Here is a 23,096-nt window from a genome sequence, read left to right as displayed (position 1 = left end):
GTGTGTGTGTGTGTGTGTGTGTGTGTGTGTGTGTGTGTGTGTGTGTGTGTGTGTGTGTGTGTGTGTGTGTGTGTGTGTGTGTGTGTGTGTGTGTGTGTGTGTGTGTGTGTGTGTGTGTGTGTGTGTGTGTGTGTGTGTGTGTGTGTGTGTGTGTGTGTGTGTGTGTGTGTGTGTGTGTGTGTGTGTGTGTGTGTGTGTGTGTGTGTGTGTGTGTGTGTGTGTGTGTGTGTGTGTGTGTGTGTGTGTGTGTGTGTGTGTGTGTGTGTGTGTGTGTGTGTGTGTGTGTGTGTGTGTGTGTGTGTTTTTCTGATATTTTATATTTCTAGTTCTAAATGCTGTTTTGAGTTGCAATTTCTTAAATATATTCGCGATTTAAAAACTTGATTTCCAAAATATGTAAATGTTACAAATTCCAAGTTGTAAATCTCATTCCGTATTGACGGTTGTAAACAGATGAGTTGATTTGTATTGATAAGGAGGATTTTATAAATATCTTTATTTGTGAAGTGAATGTTACAAATTGACTACGTTCAGAGATTTTCTTTCTTTTCTCATGGTTTTTCTTTTTTTCTCAGTTTTCTTTATTACGTATAATATTGTCCATCATTTCTGGGTTGTAGCCATTTGGTTTAGCAATTTGTTTTATTATTCTAATTTCTTTCAGTTTGTTTTCATTAATCAGAGGAAGTTTTAATAATCGATTAATATAGCTGTTGTAAGCTGCTTGTTTGTGAGTTCCTGGGTGGTTGGAGTTTTTGTTGATGGTGGTGATGGACTGTGTGGGTTTCCTAAAAATATCGAAATCTATCCTATTGTTGGTTTTTGTTAATGTGAGGTCCAAGAAATTAAATTTTTTATCGTTTTCTTTCTTCATAGTGAATTTGATGTTGCTGTCAAGTAAATTTAAACAAGCCAGAAGTATTTCGGGAGTAATGAGGTCTCCATTTAAAAATACTACCGTGTCGTCAACATAACGGACCCATAATTTTATTTCTTTCTGATATCTGTCCAAGATGGTTTTCTCAAGGTTATTTAAATAAATATTGGCTAAGAAACCCAATAGTGGACCCCCCCCATTGGTAAACCTGCGTTTTGCTGGTAGTACTTCCCATTGAAAGTAAAGTAATTATTTTCTAATATTAGAGTTAATAAATTTATCATTTCATTAATTTCTATGTGACTTAGTATGTCTTGGTTCTTTATTTTTCTTCTATTAAGTCTATAGTCTTTTTGATAGGAATGTTGGAATACATGTTGGTCACATCATATGCTACCATTATAGTTTCCTCCTTTATTTCAGTTGATTGTATTTTGGAAATGGCTTCCAAAGAATTCGATATTGAATTGCTGTTTTCTAATTTGATGTGTTTTTATAGCTTTGAATGCGGTGATGTGGAAGAAATGGGATTGACTAGAGAGCCCGTGTTTGGAGATTGTCGTCATCGTCTTTTCTCCCACGGACCTGTCCTGTCCGTCTGTCTGACTGACTTGTATGTCCAACACAGTCCCGTTGCTGTACGGGGTCGGGTATCAACTGCGTTTTTACAACCAGATGCCCTTCCTGATATCAACCTCATCAGAGGAGTTCATGAGATGAAATGAATGACTTGAGCATGACAGTAGGAAAGGAGAGGGTGAAACCTAGAGCCAGCACCAAGGGGTCTGCTCAAAGCTTAATGTCGCCAACCCAGACTTTAGGCACACAATCTAATGATTGGAAATTGTATACTACTACCTCTCTTACCATGCCGGCCAAAATTCTGATGGTGATGGGACTCGAACCGGCCAACCGTGGTGTGACGCCTTAACAATCTAAACCATCTGACTTGAACAGTTGAATTGTTTTTTGCTGACACCTTTGTGTTTCCTTGCATTCCTTGCTTGTGATTTTGCTAAGCTGTCATTCCCATCTCAGTTTCCCCTATTTAAAGCACTCACCTCACTCTGTTACTGCCGGGCTGAGTGGCTCAGATGGTTGAGGCGCTGGCCTTCTGACCCCAGCTTGGCAGGTACGATCCTGGCTCAGTCCGGTGGTATTTGAAGGTGCTCAGATATGTCAGCCTTGTGTCAGTAGATTTACTGGCACATAAAAATACTCCTGCGCGGATCTAAATTCCGGCGTCTCAATGTCTCCGAAAACCATAAAAGTAGTTATTGGGGCTTGAACCAAATAACCTTATTATTACTCTGTTACAATATAGTGCATTGAAAGAAGAGCTGCACTTTGTGAGACTTTAAATAAGCAATAGGTAGGGCTAGTAGCTCAGATGGTGGAGCCCTGACCTTGGCAGGTTCGATCCTGGCTCAGTCCTGTGGTTTTTGAAGCTGCTCAAATAAGTCAGTCTTGGGCCAGTAGATGTACTGCCACGTAAAAAGACTCTTGCAGGACAAATTCCAACACCTCGAAATCTCCTGAAACCGCAGAAAGTAGTTAGTAGGACATGAAAAATCAATAACATTATTAATTATTTACTTACCCTATTTGCTTGCATATAATTTGCACTTTTTTGACAAAAAATAAGTGTGAACATTTTTGGTGCATGATACACTCATGTTTATAAAAACCAGAACATCTTGAAAGACTAGAGATAGGAAGTTCATATTCACAGGACATGTGCATCAGTATGTTCTGAAGAAGTGATTAGCATTTGAACCGTGTTGGCCCTCAGGTTCAAGGTCCACATCAGTATCTCGGCACACCACCACCGACTGGTAAAATGTGCCTGTGGCTCTAGTCACTATAAACTTAATGTAATGGATCAGTGCGACTCAAGCAGATGTATGTGAGAACCGTACGTAAATTGCAGCTTGTGTGGGACGAAGTGTGTCGGCAGTTCAACGGGTGTGTACAGAATGGTTCACAGAAGGCTGTAGAACATGACGAGATGGGTCTGGTCACACTACCCAGACCATCCTCCGAGAAGAAGATCGACACCCCATCTGAATGGCATTGCAGGACAGATCTGCGTCCTCCTCGGCTCTGGCACAACAGTGGAACACATCGTTCACTATCAAGAGTGGCAGTCCATCGCAGTTTCACGAACTCAGCCGACCCCGCAGTGTGTCAAACTACTGCTCTCCAACAGTGCAGTGTCATCTCCAGAGCAACACAGCTAAGCACAAGAATTCAACTTGAATGCTGTGGAGAACTCCGTCTGATTGATTCGCTCTTGAATGACTCAGAACTCCCCAGTTTTGCTCTTTTATAAGCCAGCAGACGATTCTCGATAAAGTATCATGCATTTTCCACTTTCAGTTCATTCTGGTTCCATGACTCCTGCGCCCTCAGTATCAATCTGTTTTGCTACTAGATTTCCCCTTCTATTGTTATTATAAAGCGATCCCCTTCCTTCACTGCAACTAATGTGTCTTAGTTTGTAACTTTTGATATTTGTAGGCACTGCAACAGCAGCAGCAACAACAACAACAACAACAACAGGCAGCAGGTGGTGGTGGAGGTGGCGATGCAGGTTCAGTGGAACAGACGTTACTGGCTGGTCAGCCTCCTGGCACGGTGATAAAGTGCGTGACGGCACAGGTAATCCAGACTCCTCAAGGCCCTCGCATCGTCCTGCAAGGGCTCCAGGGGGCAGAATTCACACCGCAGCAGTTGGCCATGGTGCAGCAGCAGGTCAAACAACAGCTTCTCAAGGGTAAGATCGGTTTCCTTCTAGTACAGCTCATTCCTCTTATTGTGATGGCCAGCTACATTGGTACTTGTATGAGTTGTGGGTTCAGATCCTAACACAGACCCATCGACATTTAGGAGCAAACATTGTCAAGTTCGTTTTTCTGTTTCCATCCAATATGATGGAGAGCGCAATGTATCATCTTGAACAGCGCAGGGAAGGTAGACTGTGTTAGAGCAGTGGGGGATTGCATACTGCTGGTGTATGGTCAGTGGCTGCTCTCTCTCTGACCATTCAAAACAGGGCAGACTGTATTCATTCTTGATTGTATGGAAACGTGTTTGTTCTTTGTTTTGTTTTTTTAACTCTTAGAATACCAGAGAGTTCTGTAGCGCTCTTTATGCTTGTAGTTTTCAGTTTTCTGACAGATAGCAGCACAAAGCAGATGATTCAAAATACGAGAAGCCTACAGTTTCTAAATCTACCACAACTATCACGCTAATAGTGCCCAGTATTTTTGTACAAGATCGTGAGTAGGAAAATGGCCTCAGCCGTGCAGGATATGTTCAGGAGCCAAGTTTATTTGCGGATTCTGTGCCGATAATGAATGCATTGAGTCTGTTGAAGATGTAGCAATATCAGGGCTGTGTTGTAATGATGGTGGTCACCTTATTTCTGAGACAGAAAGTTATTAGAGTAGCAATAACATTCCATGGTACAATCAATCTCATGGTAGTTCCATTAGTGAAAAATATAGTTTCATCCATTAGAGTCAGGCAAATGAAGACAGTATAGGCAGTAATGACAACAGGGCCCATATGCATAATACAGGCTATAGTGAAGTTTCAGTTGAAAGTGACACTCGATTCGAACCTTCACTGCTGTATCATGAAACACTAGGTTCTAAAATTGCCATTCCTGCCGATGCAAAACCTGTACAGTATTTCAACTTGTTTCTTACATTACATATGTAGAGTTTAATTGTGAAAGAAATTATGAACATGTACGCAAATCGGTTTCTCTCTACTGTTAAGCAGCTGTCGCTGCATTCAACAGCTCGACAGTGGAGTCACGTTACTGTCACAGGAAAGCCTGTGTGATAATATTATTGGAAATGGGTATTACAAAAACGCCAAATATACTTTCATACTGTACACAAGTATGAAGGACGAGTTCTCCACCTAATCAATACTTTACTTTACAGTGTCAATATTATTTACATAAAAGGACAGTACCAGTTTCGACTTGGAAATAGGTCATCTTCAGCTGTTGAAGAACCTGTTTAATAGTGACTGTACAGAATAAATACTACTAAAATTAAAATTAAACAAGAATGCCATTAAAATAAACATGAATGCCACTATTCTAAAAAAATACTTAAGGTTAGGATATATACATATGGTACAGTTTTGGGGGTTAAAGGGCTTTTATCCTGGCCCTATGATTTCTACATATTTGCTGCCCAACAATGTACTTTGAAACATCTCATAAAACCGTTGAACATAGTATTGGTATTTAACATAGATATTCGAACTTGACACCAGAATGTCAGTGATTCTTGATAAACTCTTAGAATTGTATCCATCTTCAGCAAATACAATTTTTGAAATATGTAGAAATCATGCTACCAGGGAAAAAGCCCTCTAACCCCCAAAACTGTACCATATGTATATATCTTAACCTTAAGTATTTTTTAGAATAGTGGCATTCATGTTTATTTTAATGCCATTCTTGTTTAATTTTAATGTTAGTACTATTTATTCTGTACATTCGCTATTAAGCAGGTTCTTCAACAGCTGAAGATGACCTATTTACAGGTCGAAATCGGTACTGTCCTTTTATGTAAATAATATTGACACTGTAAAATAAAGACAGTCTTGATTAGGTGGAGAACTCATCCTACATACTCGTGTACTTGAACTATCAATACGGACTATGAAGCTAATAGATTATAGTATTTTCATACTGGTCGACTAATTCAAGACAAATCCCACAATTCAGTACAATGTTTTCCCATAATAGATTTCAATTAATTCTGATTATCTTCCACCTTATTGACTATCATCATTCCACCCTACCATCCTAAATATCCACGTCTTCAGAAGAAAACTCGACTGTTCACGACGAAGATTTCTACAATAAACGTAGAGCAAAGTTCTCTGTTAAATGTAGAGAGTTTCGCCTCGTTTTCTTGACACGGCATAAGCCCGTACCGTGTCCACAAGTACAGGTCGTGAAGGCATCAATGTTAACATTTATAATGTTGATGCCAAAAATCTAACGCTTCGTAGAATCCCTTAGAACACTGTGAAACGTGTGTGTATTATGTAATAAATAGTATTCATAGTCTGATGGAATGTTACTTTTATATAGAATTAATTGGCCAGTGTGGTTGATATGACTTCCTACTCCTTTTATGAGTAATTTCCATTCAGAGGAGAATTGTTTGTCTCATTTTGTAATTAGTGTTTTTGTCCTTCCAGCTCAAGCGACGACTGGCAAGCAGGGAGTGTTGGGTCCCACCAAGATCTACCTCGCAGTTCAACCTCCTCCACAGCCTACCCAGGCTCCACCAACACAACCTCAACCCCAGCCTCAACCCCAGCCACAGCCTCAGCCATCCCCACAGCCAGCTGTTGCGCAGCATCTCTCGTCGCTGGCTCCCGCCCCCTCTACGGCCGTCACGACCACGACTACTGCTCGGATGCCCGATTCTCCAAAGAAGCCACAGCCGAAAGTGGTGGTGCAACAAGTTGGCCAGCCAGAAACCCCCCAGGTAAGCTGAAAGTTTGCTAGTTGACAGAAGGTTCTGACCTCCAGTATTTGATTCCTTTCCATACTCCACCACATGTTGTCAACAACATCTTCCTCTTCTCCACACTGAATTATTTTCGGTATTGCACAGTTTTCTTGTTCACTGTGTCCAATTGTTCTTGTACAGTAAAACCTGTCGTCAGCAGAAACTCAAGGGACTGGAAATTTTTCCGCTGTCTGCAGGATTCCAGTTCATAAAGGTGGATAAAAGGAAAATAAAAACCATAAGTACATACCAGTCTTAACCTATGGCAGGGCCTCTCAAACGCCCAAAATCTCACGTGTGCAAACTGAGGAGCAGAGGTGCTGTGCACAGTGCATCGGTCCCGCTCTGCTCGGACAAGCGCGCAGTCTCGGGGCGACTCGGCTCAACTCGGCTTGGATTTGGAGCACTCCGGAGCAAGTGAAGAAGAGGGAGACAGACGGAGCGAGCGAGACAGGCGTGGGGAAAGAGAGAGACAGCGCTATTTCTCCAAATCGTGGAGTAGGGGTCTGCACTCTGGTCAACCAAGCGAAGTCGTCTTTTGCACCGCGCAATGCACTGGTACATACACCCTGAGAGGCCCTGACCTATGGTATCGGAACCTGTACCGTCACTAAGAACGACTCATCAGGCATCTGAGATGAAGTTCCTGCGGTACACAATTCAAAAAACAATACTGGACGAGTTAAGGACGACATGATTAGACAGGAAGCTGGGCTCGTTACATCATTGTTGGATCAAATCAGCATGTCCTGATTGAGGTGGTTTTGGCATGTAATGAGGATGGAGCCAACAAGGACAGCATATGTTAACTTGGAGAGATATGTGACAGGAAAATGGATAGTGGGAAGACCAAGAACTCACTGGATGGATCGGGGGACGTCTTTAACATCAGAACGTATCTCAAAAAGATAAAGTGGAAGAAGCTCGCCAACAGCACCCGGGAAACAGGAACTGTAAAATGATGATGAAGTAAATATCTCCATTGCATAATCCTCTAATTATACACTTACATACCTGCCAGCTTTCCCGATTTAGGCAGGAGACTCCTGATTTTCGACAGTTTTTCCCACCTCTCGATTATTCTATTATTTCTCCCTTATTTTTTTGTGAACTTCAAACATTTGTTTTCAAATCCCGTCATTTCAGTTTTTTTTTTTTATGCCAGTGGCCGGAAGTCCTTTGCTCATTGGCTGCTTTAAAATGAAATATTGATTACTAATGTGAGAAATGTGCAATGTTTATTGAAACCTATATATCGCGACACATATACGATTGTCAATCTCTCGTTCTCGCGTGCTATGTTCGTGTTCGTTCACATCAGTCTAGTCGATTCTAGAGACTAGTCGGTAGATATGGGAGTTTTTTTTAGTAATTCAATGACAGAATTTCAATGATAATGACTAGTGACTTTTCTAGAGATGTTAGGAGCCATTTGGTAACAAATCTGACTAATTTTAATTTATCTCAATATAAATAAAATAGTTTTGTCTGTACATTGCTCAGAATTTCCGTACCAGTCGTTACCACAGTAACAAGGGGAAATGCACATTTTTAATTTTCCGTAATTTCTCTCTGTCTGTATATATGTATGTACGCTCATCACGAGAAAACGGCTGAAGGGAATTTAATGAAGGGAAAATAGGTGGGGGAATAAGTCGTTACAATCTAGGCCATAAAAATTTAATCATTTTATTCACGCTGAGTGAGATGGTAGTTTAGGAGAAGGCCTAAAATTTAATTCTCAAATATTTGTTATTATTGGCCTTATCGATAAATACTACATAACTTATTTTACATATTATTAAATTTCCTATCATTTATGTCTCATACAATTTTACCGTACCAGCTATGATAACGGAGATATTCATGAATTTGGATTTTTGTTACTTAAGGGACACGGGGAGTGTATTTTAGCTAAAAATTGTCGAAAAATCGATTTTCTGATTTTTCATTATAAATACACCTCTAACCTTTGCGGAACGATTCGTGATATTTTTTTCGGCACTCCACCATTTTTAAAGGTCTACCACAGGTTTTAAATGTCCGGTGCGTGGACCTTTAAACGCCCTCTTCTGATAGATTTGCCCAGCTAGTGTATTTTCTCTAATTTTCAAGCTATTTAAGTCAAATTTCTTCCCGCCGAGTGTCAGGAGACTGTATTGGTCTGCTATCTAGTAGCACTGATGAAAACTATTACTAGTAGTACTACGTAATGAATATAAATACTAAAATAAAACAATATTTTTAAAATCAATTCAGGATTTGTTTGATGCATGGTGCTTTATACATGCATATTTTTACCTTACATATTCTAATGCGTTACCATAAGAATAACATATCAATAACCCTCTAGTTCTGAAATATTCAACACTGATTTTTTTTTTGCAAGTTGCTTTACGTCGCACCGACACAGATAGGTCTTATGGCGACGAGAGGACAGGATAGGGCTAGGAGTGGGAAGGAAGTGGCCGTGGCCTTAAGGTACAGCCCCAGCATTTGCCTGGTGTGAAAATTGGAAACCACGGAAAACCATTTTCAGGGCTGCCGACAGTGGGGTTCGAACCTACTATCACCCGAATACTGAATACCAGCTGCACTTAAGCGACTGCAGCTATCGAGCTTGGTAAACACTGATTTAGATATATGATGTTCCGCTATAAACACATGGTTTTCATGCTCTGGTTTCAGGACGAATACACATGCATTTGTTTACTATCTGTGCGAGTGTTTTTGTGTTTATTGAAATGCATTTCGTTAGTTCACATCGGCGTAAACCAAAAAGTAGGAATAAGAAGAAACGGGAAATGGCAATGAAACGAGCTGCCGCTAAGTGGGGATCACGAAATGGGATAGGTAGTCGGGAATGTGATTTACATGAAAACACAACTAACCTTCATGAAGTAAGTGATACTAGTGAAGGAGTGGATGTTATTACTACTAAAAGTGAGGAGAAGATGATACCCAAAGGTGTAGTGGTGAGTACATTTTGGTACATACTAGTGCTTTGGATCAGTTGGTAAATAAACTAAACTGTAGTGAGTGCGGTAAATCTTCTCTAACTGTTCAACTGAGAGAGAGACATGGTCTAGCTCATAAATTGTGTGTGAAATGTACAGATTGTGGGTTTAGTCCAACACAAACATATACCAGTCCTCGTGTTGAAACGGAGACTACATCACAGAGGCCTCCATTTCAGATAAATAGGAGCACTGTGGATGCAGTTTTGGACCTAGGTTTAGGGCATAGGGGAATGGAAAAATTCTGTGCTGCTCTAGGAATGTCAGGTATGGACTCTAGGACATTCACAAGTCATCTGTGTGCTTTGGCAAAGGAAAGTAGCTCTATAAAAGAGAAAGTGTTGTCACAGTCAACTGCAATTGTGCGAAGGGCATATGAAACTCTTGAGTCAAATTTGGACAGTGAGACTGTGATTGATGTTTCTGTCTCATATGATGGAACGTGGCATAAGCGTGGGCACACTTCTGCTTATGGTATAGGCATAGTCATAGATTTGTTAACCAGTCTGGTGATAGATTACAAGGTTGTGTCCAAGTATTGTGCATTGTGCAGCATTTCTGCCTTGGAACTTGGTATCCTATCCCCAGAATATCACATATGGCTTGAAGGACATAAATCTAGTGGGGAATGCAATAAGAATTATGATAGTTCTTCTGTAGCCATGGAAATGTTTGCTGCAGGTATTCTTTGGAAGCGTTCCATTTCTCATTGTAAGATGCGCTATTCTACAATGCTCTCAGACGGTAACTAAAACTTTCAATCATCTTGTGAGTGAAAATGTTTATGGTAGTGAGGTAACACTCAAGAAGGAGGATTGTATCAACCCTGTTGCAAAGAGAATGGGTACAGGCTTGAGACAGGTAGTGCAGTCATGGAAGACAAAAGGAGTACAGCTAGGTGGTCATGGAAAAGGAGCTCTTACCAATGCTGTCATTACAAAACTTACCAGCTACTACAGAAATGCAATTGTTAATCATATTCCTAGTGTAGTAGACATGAAAAGAGCCATATATGCCACTCTCAGTCATTGCATGTCAACAGATATGAAACCACAGCATGGCAAATGTCCCAAAGGCTCTGATTCCTGGTGCTTCTATAATAAAAGTATGGCACAAGGCATAAAGCCACAGAGCCATGATAAAATGTCCATCAAGTTATCAGACCCATTAGTACTAAAAATAATTCCAGTCTATCAGAGGCTGGCATCTGATGAGCTATTGTCCCGATGTGTTTGAGGAGCATTACAAAATCAGAATGAGTGTTTGCATTCTCTAATCTGGCGGAAATGTACGAAAGAGATTTTCATCTTGCAGAAAAGACCGAGTATTTCTGTTTGTAATGCTGTAGCAGATTTTAATATGGGATGCACTGCTGTAACTGAACTCAGGTCCTCAGCAAAAGTCCCTCATGTAACACAAGAAATTGTGAAGAGACGTGACAGTCGCAGGATTTATAAAAGTGCCCGGTCAGCCTCTCAAAAGAGAAAAACAGCCCGTCGCAAGACAGAGGTTCAGAAACTGAAAAATGAGGCTGTAAACAAGAAGAAGAAAGGTGTTACTTATGGTGCAGGACATTTCTAGTTGATAAGGTATGCTGACATAGTGTAAAAACTGCTTGTTTTCATAAAAATGCATTTTTCTCCTATTTCTATTTTTGAAGATAGAATTTCTTCCTTGCACAACAGTTTTAGTGCAAATGAGCTGTAAATTCTTATGTATATCCTTTGATGCATGTTCTACAACAGCAAGCAGTAGTTTTGCTGTTGAACAAGTGGATAGCTCAGAAAAAAATTTCAAATTTCAAAAAATATTATCTTGAGAAAAAAAAGTTGTATCAGAAAATTTACTATATCACAGTAAATAATATAAAACTGTTAAAATGAATGCTTACATTAATTTGTACAGGAACAACACATCAGAAAGTAATTTAATAATTGTACTAACTTTCTTAGTATTGTGCATGGGGTATTTTGAAAAGTTGCTTAATTTGAATAATGTTTTATCAATATCTCAAAAGCTATTAAAGATAGGAGTATAAAACTTTGTAGTATGGTATATAATAACTCACACATATAGTATACCGAATTATATTAAAATAGGATAATAACTAAAGAAATTAGAAAACTCACTCCCAGTGTCCCTTCCATATCAGCGCTGAGGTACGAGAAAATGAGTGAACAGAATTTGGTGAAAATCAGCATGTAAAGTCGGGGAATAAGGAACTACAGTCTATGCTGTAAATAATTTTATTCACTGTGTTCGAAATGGTAGTTTAGGGGAAGGTGTCAAAAATTTAATTTTTAATTACCTATCTTATTGGTCATATCTAAAAGTACTATATAACAGAAGTTATAGAGAATAAAAGTTCTGATTATTTATGTCTTCAGTTTTACCGTACCGACTATAATAATATTAGTGGTGATGGTGATTAAATTGTGAAGATTATTATAAGAATGAGAAAAAGTCATGAAGGAACGATCGCCTGAATAATAAAACAAGAGGGAGTCATGAAAGAAAGGACGACTCACTTTACATTAGGTGCTCTAATATCACAGAGTCGGAAAAAACTAAATCTGAAGGCCTGCAATATAGAAAGCTCATAAAATTGATCAACAATAGCATTACATTGACCATTGTTTGTTGTGATGTGCTTTGTGTATTCTGCTGCCATTTATCTCCGATAGATGGGATTACTGCTGCGTATAAAGTGTAACAGCCTGCCTGAATATTGGCGGGAAGTAGCTGGGGAGTTAGATCTCTCTCTTCTTTAGCATGCCATTCCTCTGGTTCATAAATTTTCTGACACTACTGGTACGTACCACACTGGATCATCAAAGTATTCCAGCTATTCAAACCCTACTCTGAGGCAGTGATTGTAATGAGCAGTGTGCACACTTAAACGGAATAATTACAAAGGAGTGTTCGCTGCTATCTGCGGCCTGGTCATTCTAGCTCTGGGACTTTGAACTGTTAGATTGACACCGTAGTACTTTTCGTTAAAAATGAGAAAATGTGCTGTTCTTCATTTTATTGAATATATCATATGACAGCATTGCTTTTAATCGCAACATTCGTACTGACATCATTGTAATGGCCTACCTTGACTTCAGTTGGGAAAACTATAAGGACAGTCTTTCTGAGAATTTCATAGCGAAGCACGGTTACATCAGCTAGTTATTTGATACAAATAGCATTGCAGTTCACATAATCGCGCGGGCACTTGATGCAATACATTAATCTACTGTATGCATTTGCTAAGTAATGGCATCTAAGTGCATGACTGATTCACACGTATGGAGCATGAGTTCATACTATTTTAGGAAGGCTTATCAGATACCGATCATCTCACTCACATACTTCCTGTGAGGGAATAGAAATGTGTAATTTTTTGGCTTGTAGCCTCGTATAGCAACGGTCAGGTTTTGAGACAATAAATGTTATAAATATATCATAGTACTACATTGCGTAAGACATGTAGAATAAGCAGTTTTGACCAATTGTATCTCCTTATTTTTCCTGATTTTAATATTAAAATCTCCTGATTTTTGGTTTTGTAAAGTTTGCAGGTATGCACTTACATACACTAGTTCATCTGTTCTTGCTTAGAACCTCCTCACAGTGCACAGTAGTACAGTACATACACATTACGTGTTTTATAGATATAACACCAATAGTAACACTGTACAATACTGTCATTTACTTCTTCCAGTAATCCAAAATTATATGCTGACACAACTATCCATGGTAGCACGGTTTCAAATTAAAATGCAGGCATGGCTAATAATGTCGAACAACAGCTTTTTGGACTTCACGTTACATAAACCACCTTCTTCATCGTCTTCGTTCTCATCACCATCAATTTCTGTTCCTTTTCTTGGAGGTGATGGGTGTTGAACTGTTCAATGTTTTCTAACACCGCGTCTGTCTCAACTTCAACATAAACTTCTGCATTGACATTACCATAATTACACTGTTCGAGAGTTTGTTGTAGTATATCAGTATTTTCGTTTATTGTGGTTCCTTCGTCAGGGTGTGAGACAAACTTGGCTTTGTAAAAGCATTGGCAAACTGTATTTGGTGACACCCCTTTCACTGCTTCTGCGATTCAGATTACAGCATCGAGCACAGAAACAGACTTAGTCAGTTCAGTGGCAGAGGCTGCTAATTCCATGTTTGCAAACAACGATGACATCAATTTTCTGTAATTAATCTCAAAACAATTAATGATGCCCTGGTCCACTGGCTGAATTACACTAGAAGTATTCGGAGGGAACCAAGGTTACAAGTAACTATTGAAAGTAAGTATTGAAGTAAGTAAGTATTGAAAAGGTGGACACAATAATTTTAATCTTGAAATCTTGAAAGGGAACCAAGGTTAGAAAGCTGTATTGCTGGATGCCATGAAACAAAATGACGTCCCTGTTTTGTAGCTTCATTCTCGAGTTGAACAACACGAACCATTCTTTCATTAGGTGTGATGTCATCCATGCCCTCTTATTGGATCTCCAGTCAACAGATAGACTCTTTAAAGCAGTGTATTTGAAGCATTTGGGGTTTGCTGATTTTCCTATAACCAATGGCTTTTCAAGTTCCCCAGAAATAAAACCACTTACAAGAACCGTCAGTCTCTCTTTTGAAAGTTTCCCTCTTGCAGAGATAATGTTTTGCTAGGTAATGCTCAGACAAATAATCCGCTTTCATCACCATTAGCTGTGTCCCAGCATCCACAGCCTTTTATTAGAGAGCCATATTTTTAAGTCCAGTCCCCCCAGTGTTTCCTCCGTGATGTCTCCGGTCTCTCCGCAGACATTCTTCAACATTATCTGATGTCATCTTTTTAAACTTTCCAACCACCCATTTGAAGCAGTAGAATCTTCTTTTCCGAGCTTTTCTGCAACTTCTCATACATGGTGTTGGAGCATTGCTCCTGATTCGGGCAGATGTCTTCATCTTGCACTAATAAACCATTCTAACCATTCTTCACTTAACCCCGTCTTTTTCTTAAGAATGTCGTAGACTTGCGTTTTTCTTATCTTAAACTTTGGTATGATCTACTTAACAATTTGTCGTTTTTTCATTAGCTTCTAAAACCTTATTTTTTGTGTTAAAATCTAAAACCACCGGTAGTGTTCCCACCCTCTCACATTCATGCATTCCGTTACTCAACTCATTAAGGTTACACTCGCATGGTGACGAAATCAGATGAGGGATGAAGGAGGTTCCTAAATTACCTGCCTCAAGTTTCGGTCTTTCCGCATCCCTACAGTAAAGGATGTTCAAACCACGGGGAATATCGCTGTCATGGTCTACAGATAGAGTTGCCACCTTACAACCAGACAGTTCAAATTCAATTCACTGCCAAATGCTATCTCGCCATCTTAGATCGATTCAGAATACTTATGTATGGAAAAAGGTTAGGAAGGAAATTTACATATTTTTCCGTTATTGTAACAAAATTTTCTTCCATTTCCTCATTAGACAGGTTCCGTTAAATACAGGTACTTACATGAATATTAAACTATAATTCATAGGACTGGGAAAATTTTCCGATATGGACAGTTTTCCAGTTCATAAAGGTTCTGCTAAAGGCATGTTTTACTGTCCTACTTTATTGTTCGTTCCACTCATCGCACATAGCGTTACCTTAATCTGCCTTTCACCATATGCTTCCTACGACTCCTTCACAGTTAGATCTGTTACCATTATAAATAGTAGTACTGACACCTCCCTTCCTGTTCTTGGTCCAGTAACATTCCTAAACCACTCCATTCTCCCAACTTGGGTCTGGAGTCATATAAAAAGAAAAAATTCATATATTGCATGTCGAATTTCAATAATTTATTTACTAATTGCCGTCATATATCAAGAGGTACCATAAATATGCAGGAGCTGCATAAGGGAAAAGGAAAAGGATGATAAGCAAACAATCCTCGCCCCACCCCAAAATATGGTGGCAAAAATTTGGAATGCAGGTATTATTTGCGTCTAGGTTGGTTCAGTGCTGATGCCATACAGAAGTCTGGAAGTCGTATTTTTCTGGTCACTTAGTCAGCAACTCTGTTCCCAACACAGGCGATAAGCATGTCGTGTAGGCTTACATACAAGGTCTCTGTTATAAACTCAGACCATTCAGCGGCGTTTTTACTCTCCCAGACCTAAGCAGCCGTATGGTAGATGCGCACATAGTTCTTGACCTTGCAAGGAGCGTGCATGTGCTCGACCTAGCATCAGTAGCCGGTCTGAATCTAAGTTGTTAACATGGTGAGACAGTTATCATTGCAACACTGTATTTTCATATGTAAAAGTTATTTTAATTACGAGTCGGCTCGACGAGTACGCAATACATTTGTTCAGGAATTTCCTGGTGAAGTGCCACCTTCAGGAGCATAGATTCACGTAATTGTGAATAAATTTGAAACTGCTGGCTCAGTGCTCAATAAAAAACATGCGCCCACACGAACAGTTTTAAAAAAGGAATACTTTGGTGCGAATCTTGAGCGATCACTGAATAAATCACTCACACAATTAGCACAAGTAGGGGTTTCGGTTTCTTCAGCTACAAAGCTGTTACAAATCAAACCGTACGGGTTTACACGGGCCCGTTGTTTAAAACCTGCTGATCCAGCCACAAGAGTGAGATACTGTGAGTGGTGTCTTGCATCATTGAATGATCATTTATTCGACCCACAACTTGTGTTCTTTTCGGATGAGGCCTGGTTTTATCTTAATGGTCGTGTGAAGTCATAACTCTCGCTATTGGTGTGCAGAAAATCCTAATGGTGTTCATGAAGCCCCTCATTATGAAGGATGATACTTCCAGCATCTTTTATACAGTAAGATTTCATGTAAGTGCGCTCAGTCTGGGTTTATAAGAGAGACCTTGTATTGCGTACTGACACTTGTTTAGGATGGCTGGTGTGAATTCTGTTATGGGTTGTTCACAGCCTGAAGAAAAGTTCCACATTATTGAATTTGTAATCACGCTGCTGAAAGAAATTACAATGTGGAAGAGAGTTGCATAAGTGATTGGAGGAAAAATATACAGTAACTCGTCTTGAACAGACAAATTTTACCCATCGGGCATTTGGCAGACCAAAGGCGACATGAAAATGGGATGTGTGAATATGTGACTGATATGTTTTGATTGTGGTCATGAGTGAAAGCTATAGTAATAGCAAGAAAGTTAATTATGGGTTGCAAGACTAGCTTTGGCTGAAGTTGTTGTCATAGGAAAACTACCATTGCACAACATCTCCCAGCTAATTATGAAGAAAAGTTCCAGAGTTTTGTTGTTGAATTGCACCAGAAAAAATCTTAATTACTCTCACTTATTTGCAATGCAGACCAGATGCCAATTTGTTTTGAAATGCTGCTTGATTATACTGTAAACGCAATGAGTTGCTTCATAATTGTATAAATTATTGTACTCTTAGTATTTATGTTTTTTGACATAAAGCTATACAAATACAAAGAAGAAGTTTAAAAAAATTATCCTTCCTAGAATTATGGTGCAACCAGGCAAGTTGGCCGTTACTCTGTTGCTGTTAGGGGCACACAGCTGTGAGCTTGCATTCGGGAGATATCATCATCATCATCATCATCATCATCGGTTTGCCCTTCCAGCGAGCCGGGTAGGTTGTTTGAAAATGAGTGTCTTCCAAAGTTACCTCTTCTCTCCATGTCCTCCCTCAGTTGGTCCATCCATCTTCTTCTTCGTCTTCCAGCTGGTCTTCTACCTGTTATTCTCTTTTCCAAATAAGCACATGGTAACCTTGTGCTATTCATTCGTTTAACATGCCCAAACCATTTAAGTCGAGATGACCTAAGTCTTTCCTCCATTGATTCATTTAGACCTAGGTTATATTGGATCTCATCATTTTTCACGTGATCAAGTCGTGTTTTTTGGAGGGCAGTTCTAAGAAATTTCATTTCACAGGCTTGAATCCTACTACAATCCTTTGATGTTAGTGTGCAGGTTTCCAGAGAATATGTAAGAATGGGAATTAGATATCATTGTACAGGGTAATTCTTGTTCTTTGTGGGACTTTCTCATCCCACAGTAGGTGTAACGATACTGTAAAATTTAGAGCCTTTAGTTACTCTGTTATTTCTATCTCAGCTCTTATTGTTAGCCATTACACTACCTAAATATCTGAATTGGTGTACTACTACAACTTGTGGTCCTATATTTTTATGTTGCATTCTGTATTATTATATTTGCTGATTTTCAGTGCTACTGTTTTTGATGGGCTCAATTTCATTCCATAATCATCAAACTTCTTACACCATGCATTCATATTATTTAGGAGCTTGTCAAAATACTGTCCCATTGTATCTGTGATATCTTTCATGTTGCGAACTATATTCCCATCTGCTGTCTCGAGGGCTGTAATTGCTTCTTTATATGATCTTTTACTTTTTACTATTCCATATATAATTTTCATATTCCCTTTACTGTCTTCTTCCAGTTTAGTTGTAAATTCTTCCCAACTTTTCTCTTTTTCTTCCCGTACAGTTCTCTTGACTTTCAACTTCCTGTATCTATATTCTTTTGCCATCTCTTCCCATTAATTGTTGTCTATTAGGTCGCTGTTGATTCTTCTGTCAGACTTAGCTACATCAAGAACTTTTTTGGCTTTATTCCTTATTATTACCAGTATGGCTTCTTTCACTTTATCATTCCACCAAGATGTTCTTTTCTCTCCAACTCTTCTGCTTCTTCTCCCACACATTTTATCTGCACTACCAACCAGACTTGCCTTAAAATTATGCAGTTCTTCCTTAACTTTCTTTGTGTCTGTTATTGATATTTTGGCTCTGATTTCCTCTTGAAACTGCTGTTTGACTTAGAGATCTTTCGATTTCCAGTCTTTAATTCATTGCTTTTTTCCTACTTGTTTACTTTAATAATAGGTTTGGTGACTCTTAGGTCTGCAATGGGGAGTCTATAGTCACTATCAACGCTCTTACTCGGTATCACTTTTACATCATGCACCTTTTCTCCACTTGACCTATCTGTGATGATAAGGTCTATCACTGATCTATACTGACCATCCCAGCTGTATCTCGTTATCTTGTGGCTATCCCATTTCTGAAACCACGAGTTCTTCACCAGAAGTTTGTTTCGTGTATATAGATCGAGCAGAAGTTCCTCCTCCTCATTTCTATTACCAAATCCATATTGATCATTCCTTCATAACCTGACCTATCAGTTCCTATCTGGGCATTAAAATCCCCAATTATCATTATGTTCTCTAGTTTTTCTAGGAAGCTTGCTTTTTGGTCATCGCTAAAACCCTGCTGGGAGCATAAACTTGGATCACAGTTTGGGTTTCTCCATTTAGGTATATTTTATCTTTGATTAATCTCTCATTGATGAGACATTTTGTTACACTATCGATGTCTTTATGACGTATAAAACCAACTCCATTCCTCGCCACTGCAGGATTACCACTCCAGTACAATTTATATCTGTCCTCTAACATTCTTGTGCTGCAGACTTTCCATTTTGTTTCACTTAGCCCTAGGATGTGAATATGTCTACGGTTCATTAAATCCGTGATTTCGTTGCATTTTCCTGTTAGTCATAACGTTTAAGGTTCCAATCCGAAGCTTGTTTCTATGATCGGTTCTTCTCATACATCTTGAATGAATATCAGACATGACGTTGTCATTAGTTCCAAGAGTACTTGAAGTACTGTCGACATTCAGAATATGTTTCTTTCCGAGGCTCGTTTTTGTTTTGAAAGCAACTGCATTGTACTCCTGTACAGACTTGCTAGGCCTAACGTACTAGAGAATTTTTCTTTCTCGGTGGTCTCCCTTAGCTTTTAGCAGTCCCTTGCCCCACTGCAAGGCAGCAGCTGATGAATTTCTGTGTTATTTCCCACACAAAGGTCTCATCTTATCCAACCTTCTGAGGGAAAACTCCTCTGCTCGCAGCTATTAGTTTTCCCTTAGTTTGTGTTACATACTATCATTAATCATTAATCATTTGGATTTTTCCCTTAGTTTGCCTGGTTTGGTATCGGCCGCCAGACAGTCGCAGGTAGTACCATTTACTGTCACATATGGTAGCAGAATATATTCTGACCAGACTATAGTGAGTTCGAACCCCACTGTCGGCAGCCCTGAAGATGGTTTTCCGTGGTTTCCCATTTTCACACGAGGCTGTACCTTAAGGCCACGGCTGCTTCCTTCCTACTCCTAGGTCTTTCCTATCCCATTGTTGCCATAAAACCTTTCTGTGCCGGTGCGACGTAAAGTAAATTGAAATAAGAACAAAATTATGGTGCACGGATTATTTGCGTGTATATGGTAGGATGAACACAATGACAGGTCGGTGTGGTAAAAGTCAATCCCAGTTCTACATCTGTTCCTTCTCAGCCATCAAAGAGTCGTTTCTGCTTCGCAGGTTCATCAGGAGGACGGCCATTAGTGCTCATTGAGGGTTTGGTTTAACGGTTCTTCAGTCGAGATATGGAAAGTGTAGGATGGGAAGAAAGCTGGATAAACATGGGGAAAGGAAAGGGCAAAAGAGATTTTTATAAAGGATGCACCGAGCTCGATAGCTGCAGTCGCTTAAGTGCGGCCAGTATCCAGTATTCGGGAGATAGTAGGTTCGAACCCCACTTTCGGCAGCTCTGAAAATGGTTTTCCGTGGTTTCCCATTTTCATACCAGGCAAATGCTGGGGCTGTACCTTAATTAAGGCCACGGCCGCTTCCTTCCCACTCCTAGCCCTTTCCTGTCCCATCATCACCGTAAGACCTATCTGTGTCGGTGCGACGTAAAACAACTAGCAAAAAAAAAAAAAGGATGCAGTGGTAAAAACTTGTTCTTTTTTAATTTTTCCATGTTTCTCATCTCTTTTTTGTTGTTCTCTCTCCCACATTGATTTGTCGTCGTGCGTATCCTACTCCTTTTCATGTTCCTATCTTTCTATGCATCCCTAGATTTGACAGCTGTTTCCAATACCTTTTTAACAACGCCCTTTCTTACTGTGGTTTCCCATTCCTTTTCTCTGGGTACTCTTATCATTTATGCCTTAACTACATTGAGAAATATCATCATGAAGTCTTTGCCGTACTCCCAATTAGAGATAGTCGATAAATCACAGCCTGCTAGTATGTCACACTTTTTTTCTTTTCTCTCCTTCATGGACATCAGATACTCTGCCCCGGAAGTATCTGTGACAAAATATCGTATAAGTTGTGTACTTGGATCACATTCACAGGGCTATGTTATCCGCTGTAGCTCAAGATCTTTATCCGTTTTTCATTTACCAGTTACCTACAGCAATATTAAAGGTGTTAAATCATACATTTTATCATAGTGCATTTATGAGTACATTAGAGAGAATACCTATCTAGCAACTCTGTATGTCAGTAGCTAGCTCATATTTCATACGTAGCACAAATCAAACAAATCAGCTAGCAAATGAAACACATTTGAATACATGATATTTTTTCAAGAAGTAGGCCTACATGTCACCATGCTGAATTTGTAATGTTTGTAGGCTATGTGTACAAAATAGTGTGGTATCATTTAAAAAAGCAAAGTTAGTACCATGATCTCAGAAAATATTAACATCATGACACAGTACTTGATTATTAGCCCTTTGATACCATTACTGAAAGTGAAAACAAAATGTCAACATATTTAACCGTTATCGAGTTGTTTGAGGCGGTGGTAGTGGAGGAAGTACAACTAGGTAATCATCCTCGGTTATTTGAGGTGGACAACTTTGCTGAATAGTCCTTTATGTGGGAGGAATCTTTGTATTAAGTTCATCAATTTATTATTTTTAAACCTACATTAAGTGCTGTAAATAATTCGTATCCCATAGACACGGCACGGGTAATCACATTCCGTTTGTTAATTTATTGCGCATCATGTTAACATTAAAACTTAAATTATAAATGTGAATGTTATTTTTCCCACTTCTAATGTCCCAAATCTTCTAAAAAATACTACCTGACATTGTAATCATATCAACTAGAAGTATTTCCATTCTAACTTCATTAACTGTAACATACTATGATGTGGTCCACCATTGACCTGCCATTTCTAAAGCCATTTGGCTCCACTTGTTACTATTCTTCCACTTTTCCTCTCAATCTCCTTTCTATTATCCTTCCATCATTTTTACTGAACAATGGAAATTTTAAAAAGAATTACTTTCATAATTTCCACATAATATTCAATTGACCTCATTGTCATGTTTCCTAATAATACGAAAAGGCACATTTTTACAAGTTTTGTTGTATTCATTTTTGACATGAATGTGCCAGTTGCCAGGCAAGTTCACCTCTTAACAACTAATTTTGATATCTTAGCCACTTACTCTCTACATAAGTGGCATTTTTACCTTATAGACAAGAAATGTTTCAAGCTTGTTTGTTTCTGTAGTTTAAAACAGCAAGGAATGGTCAAGATGTAATGAGTGTGATATTCGGAGAAATATTTTCTTTTGCTGTCTTCTCTTTTACATTTAATCATGCCAACGTACAATTCAACATGACAAATGCCAGTACTCTTTGAAGCACTATGTCCTATTGTTTTGGTAACTCTGGAGCTGTCTTGAGGTTCAGTGCGCAGTGGATTATGATTGAGGAGGCTGTTGGACAGGATATCTTGGTATTTAAATCTCCCATCAGTATATCCGTATACAGTGCTTTTTTTTTTTTTTTTTTTTTTTTTTTTTTTTTTTTTTTTTTTTTTCTAAATAATTTTTAGGGGTACTCTCAGTTATATAGACAATTTACAATTTTCGGCAATTATGCACAGTACAATTCACGAACTTCATCATATAGATTCGTATTGATACAGTTAAAACTAAGAAACAATGTTAGATTTTGGTCCACCCAATCAATACACATCACTTTACAAGTGAACTATTTAATTAAAAAACATATTAAATTATTTAGGGACATGTTTCGTCTCTATTTGAGACTTCATCAGCCATAAAATCATGTGGTAGATAACAAAACTCAAAATCAGAAATTGAAAAAAATGGAAGGACCCAAATGTCTTTTTAAAGATTATTTGAGAAACGCAAAAGATATAAATATATATACATTATTTACATAAAATGACCTCACTTCTTGCAAAAAATGATTTTGTTGTCTTCAATGTTAAGAAATGAAATATAACCTGAAATATGCCATCACATCCCAGCAGGCTTATCAGGCATTTGGGTCTAAAAATTAGAATTACAGCGTAGCTAGCATGCATGCATTGTAGCCTACAGTAGTGCAGTGCTACTCTACGCCTAGTTCATTACGTCCATCACTTCAACCAAAACAACTATCATCTAGATCAGACTCGTCATTTGAATTTACAGATGCATTTAATTACATCACATCATCTTCGTCATTTAACTCCAAAAATGTATCCAGCTTTTGTGAATAACCAAACAGTAAACAAAGAAAGCAAATCTCAAACAAAAAAACACGTTTCAAAGATAGTACGAATGACGACCTGCATTTGTTCCAAATATTTCCCATGTAAATTAATGTGTTTAGTACCAAAACATTCCACATTCCAAGGAGAAAACATGTCTGGTGGATGTTGTCATCTAACACAAATTTAAAACTTCTTGTAACAGTATTTGCCAGTAAAGTATACCTGACAATATATTGACAGTGGT

General features: G+C 38.8%; 1 protein-coding gene across 7 annotated transcripts in view; it reads left to right on the top strand.

The window, feature by feature from the left end:
• E(bx) (nucleosome-remodeling factor subunit NURF301 E(bx)) overlaps positions 1–23,096 on the top strand; it is a 464,290-nt gene that overhangs the window by 344,943 nt on the left and 96,251 nt on the right. For all 7 annotated transcript variants that reach the window (XM_068230140.1, XM_068230142.1, XM_068230143.1 and 4 more), the window contains 2 exons: positions 3,398–3,653; positions 6,113–6,405. In XM_068230140.1, the coding sequence (XP_068086241.1) occupies positions 3,398–3,653; positions 6,113–6,405 (549 nt within the window). The remainder of the gene's footprint in view (positions 1–3,397; positions 3,654–6,112; positions 6,406–23,096) is intronic.

The sequence above is a fragment of the Anabrus simplex genome, chromosome 13, assembly GCF_040414725.1.
Source record: "Anabrus simplex isolate iqAnaSimp1 chromosome 13, ASM4041472v1, whole genome shotgun sequence".
Lineage (NCBI taxonomy): Eukaryota > Metazoa > Arthropoda > Insecta > Orthoptera > Tettigoniidae > Anabrus > Anabrus simplex.
Note: the sequence above shows the minus strand (reverse complement) of the source record. Positions and strands in the feature narration are given on the sequence as shown.